At 39.1% G+C, this 4,254-nt stretch overlaps 1 protein-coding gene across 1 annotated transcript in view; it reads left to right on the forward strand.

Annotated features, from left to right (window-relative positions):
- The window catches only part of INA (internexin neuronal intermediate filament protein alpha), an 11,543-nt gene extending 9,743 nt beyond the window's left edge, over positions 1-1,800 (forward strand). Inside the window, exon 3 of the mRNA XM_007130552.2 lies at positions 1,491-1,800. Within this exon, the coding sequence (XP_007130614.1) occupies positions 1,491-1,800 (310 nt within the window). The remainder of the gene's footprint in view (positions 1-1,490) is intronic.
- Positions 1,801-4,254: the final 2,454 nt, after the last annotated feature.

Below are 4,254 nucleotides of genomic sequence, written 5' to 3' on the forward strand. Positions count from 1 at the left end.
GCAACGGGAGAGGCCACGACAGTGAGAGGCCCACGTACCGCAAAAAAAAAAAAAAAAAAAAAAAAAAAAAAAAAATTAAAAAAAATTAAAAATAAATAAATAAATAAAAATAAGGTTCATGGGCTTCCCTGGTGGCGCAGTGGTTGAGAGTCCACCTGCCGATGCAGGGAACGCGGGTTCGTGCCCCGGTCCAGGAAGATCCCACGTCGCAGAGTGGCTGGGCCCGTGAGCCATGGCCTCTGAGCCTGCACGTCCGGAGCCTGTGCTCCGCAACGGGAGAGGCCACAGCAGTGAGAGGCCCACGTACCACAAAAAAATAAAAAATTAAAAAAAAATAAGGTTCATATAACATAGAAAGTCCCAATAGGTGAGGTATCCCCCTAGATTCCTACTCAAGCAATATGTAAATGAACATTTACCTCTAAAAACAATAAATACAGGGTGGGGGTCGTGGTGGTGTGATGAATTGGGAGATTGGGATTGACATGTATACACTAATATGTATAAAATAGATAACTAATAAGAACCTGCTGTATAAAAAAATAAATAAAATTCAAAATAAATAAATAAATAACAGCAGCTACTACTTTTTGAATGACTACTGTGTGCCAGGCACTATATTAGATACTGCATATAAATTATATAGGTATCAAGTCACATTAGTCCCATTTTGCGGATAAGAAAACTTGAACCACAGACTGTGCAACATGCTCAAAGTCACAGTGCTGGTAATGGAAGAGCTCAAACTCAACTCCAGATCTGTCTGAAAATTTTTTCTTTTTTTCCTTACACTATGTATACTACTTCAAAACAAAGCTCCAAGAGAAGTTGATACTGTTTTGAGTTTCTGATTTTAAAAAATGATAAAAATTATTAGAGTTATGAGAAAAAAAGGTATTGGGGCCATGCTTTTATGATGCTGTTCAAGCCAGGCTGGGAAAAAGCTTGGTATCTGAAACAGTTTAATGCACTGGTTTCTGTTATTGCTGATTCCATTTCCTTTGTACCCCTACACGTTGAAAAAAATACAAATCTCAAGTTCAGGCTGATTAGGCAATTCCTTTGTGGACTTCTTACCTTCTTATCCCTGTTGCACTTAAGGTGTTAATTAGTAAAATTACTTCTCCTTAGAGCTTTGTAGACTCTAAGTGCCAAAAATGGGTGTGATGAGACCAAGGGGAGTTGTAGGGTTTTTTTAAATGTATTTGCGAATAGGATAGGTTTCCCCTTGACAGTGCTTTAAATGCAGCTTGTGCTAAAGATTTGTGAGTGTGTGTGTGTGTGTGTGAGTGTGTGTTTGAGTGTGTGTCTGCACGTGCCAGATAAAGTCCAGGTCTTTGAGCCTTGAAATTCAATATTTATTGGCCTCAATCTCATGAAGAAACTGTGAAATCTTTCTAATCTTTCTAAAATGAATAGAGACTGGAGGGTTAAATTCTTTATAAGTTTCAAGTTGACTTCCTGAGAGTTTTTCTCTGTTGGATTTACAGGAAACTGCTGGAAGGCGAAGAGACACGTTTTAGCACCAGTGGATTAAGCATTTCAGGGCTGAATCCACTTCCCAATCCAAGTTATCTGCTCCCTCCTAGAATCCTCAGTTCTACCACCTCCAAAGTCTCATCCACTGGGCTGTCTCTTAAGAAAGAGGAGGAGGAAGAGGAGGCTTCTAAGGTAGCCACGAAGAAAACCTCCCAGATAGGGGAAAGTTTTGAAGAAATATTGGAGGAGACAGTGATATCTGCTAAGAAAACCGAGAAATCAAATATAGAAGAAAACACCATTTCAAGCCAAAAAATATAATTCTGTTGCTTGAAAAAAGTTAATGCTTAAGAGGGGATAATATGCATTTGACTTGTTAAACAGCCTATTCCTGATCCAAAACACCTGTCGCCACTGTACAATGTCTTCAAGGCTTCAGTCTCATATTTAGCATTGAATACTTACTTTCTCTAATAAGAAAATCACACCTTAGATTGGAGCAAACCGCAGTCCTAGAGCAATCACAGAGGAGTTATCTAAGAATGCAGCTTTCTCACCTAAACCTTAGGCTTCACAGCAATAGATGATTCAGGTACAGAGGAAGTACAAACTAAGGTACTAAATCTATGATCATCATTATTTTGCTGTGAATTGAAATTAAATCCTATATTCACTCACCATACCCAGCCATTACCCAGCTATTTAATCTCACTCTAGATACCTAAAACATAAGGTCACTGCCAAAGATAAACCCACGGTCCACACCTGACACCACTCTGATAGAACTGTTTCACAAATGATAGGTGTTTGTTTAATGGACTCTTCCCTCCCATCTCCCCTCAATTCCATATATCCTTTTCTTCCATTCAGAAAAAAAAAAAAAGGCTAGTGTAGTATTTATCCCTTTGAAATACATTTCGGTTCTTCTCAAAAGAACTTACCCCCTTTAGCTCTCTCTGCTCAATAGGTAGAATTAGATGCATGCTGACCATTTCTGTGATTTGTGTATGACTTCTCCCTGTCCATTTCATGTCCTTCTATTGCTATAGTGTAAAAGAAATGGCAGTGATAAGTTTTATGGGTTGCCCCCAACAAATAAAATATTGAAAAAAGTCCCTAGATTTTAGGCTTTTAGCTTATTCAAATCCATTTAATTAGGAAAAAGGAATACTTTATTGAGTGTAGCTTTTCACCTTAACTTTAGAAGCACAGTCATAGTTAATCCCAAACTGTGATTAAGCTGACCTTAGATTTAGTAGTATAAGCTAGAAGAGGTATTTGTGTGAAGGGGAAAAGCCAAGGTCTCATTTATCTGTGGCAGTTCATTTGTGGTGATAGAGAATTAGCTGTTTCATGCCTTTACCCTTAGACAGAATCCACATATTCCCCTTCCCACTAGTCTAGGTCCTAAGGAGGCCTCGTTTTCACTCTTATGCCTTTTAAGAGTGCTAAGTATAGATTATGTTATCACCAGGACACAATGCTCCTGCCCAAAAGTAAAAGAAGTCACTTCTGGTCAATCAACACCACCAGCAAATATAAAAAAGAAATATTTCTCTTTTCTAAAAGAGTCTTGCCCAAACAGTTTTCCCACTGCTGCATGGTTAGTGGGGTCTCCCTTCCCTGCTGGAGACAAAGAGATACTCAGACCAGAGAAGGGGCACACGTGCTCCTACTCACATGCTAGGAAGTAGATTCTGGAGAGTCCAGTTTTCATCTGCCCAGCCCCAGCTGTGTAGCAGCTGCATTGCCCAGTCTTCCATGTGTGCCAAGTTTGATGCAGAATTGATTCTCTGTTGGAGTCACTTCCACCAGATCTAAAGAGTTGCTATATCTCTGTCACACATCTCCATTAGGAACTCTGTGGTGAAAGGACATGATGCTTTTACTGAACTTTCTCATCCTAGCACATGCTTCAGTCGTTCAGGGAACTTGAAAGAATACTTTTCTCTTCTTCCTTTCCCTTACTCCACCCCATCTTTACTCCCCACACTTACTGTAAAATGTTAGTAAAATGAGAATTAAAAGTCACATGAATCCCACCAACATAACTTGTGTTTCGTGGTTTCTGCCGCTTTAACTGAGAGAAGCACTGTTTTGGTTCAATGAGACAGGTGTACCCCCAAGTCATTCAGAAATCATATGTTGTCTGTTTCCTGCATCCGCGTTTAGTTTCGTTTAATGTTCTTTTGTTTGTTTGTTTTTTGTTTTTTCCCTGCCAAGGCCTTCGGGCAGTCTGCAGACCGTCTGGTCTGAAACACATAATGCACTAAGTGGACAGTTCATGGCAGGAAGTGGGGAAATCAAATCAATCAAATGATGAAAGACAGTGTATTCTGTACCTGGATAATAATTTTTTTTTGAATTTTATATGTTTTTAAACAGCAGGTTCTTATTAGTTATCTATTTTATACATATTAGTGTATACATGTCAGTCCCAATCTCCCAGTTCATCCCACCACCACCACCACCACCCCCCTCTTTCCCCCCTTGGTGTCCATACGTTTGTTCTCTACATGTCTCTATTTCTGCCTTGCAAACCGGTTCATCTGTAGCATTTTTCTAGATTCCTCATATATGCGTTAATATACAATATTTGTTTTTCTCTTTTTGACTTACTTCACTCTGTATGACAGTCTCTAAGTCCATCCACGTCTCTACAAATGACCTAATTTCGTTCCTTTTTATGGCTGAGTAATATTCCACTGTATATATGTACCACATCTTTTTTTTTTTGCTTTTTTTTTTTTGTGGTATGCGGGCCTCTCACTGTTG

This window comes from Physeter macrocephalus, chromosome 20 (assembly GCF_002837175.3).
Source record: "Physeter macrocephalus isolate SW-GA chromosome 20, ASM283717v5, whole genome shotgun sequence".
Classification (NCBI taxonomy): Eukaryota; Metazoa; Chordata; class Mammalia; order Artiodactyla; family Physeteridae; genus Physeter; species Physeter macrocephalus.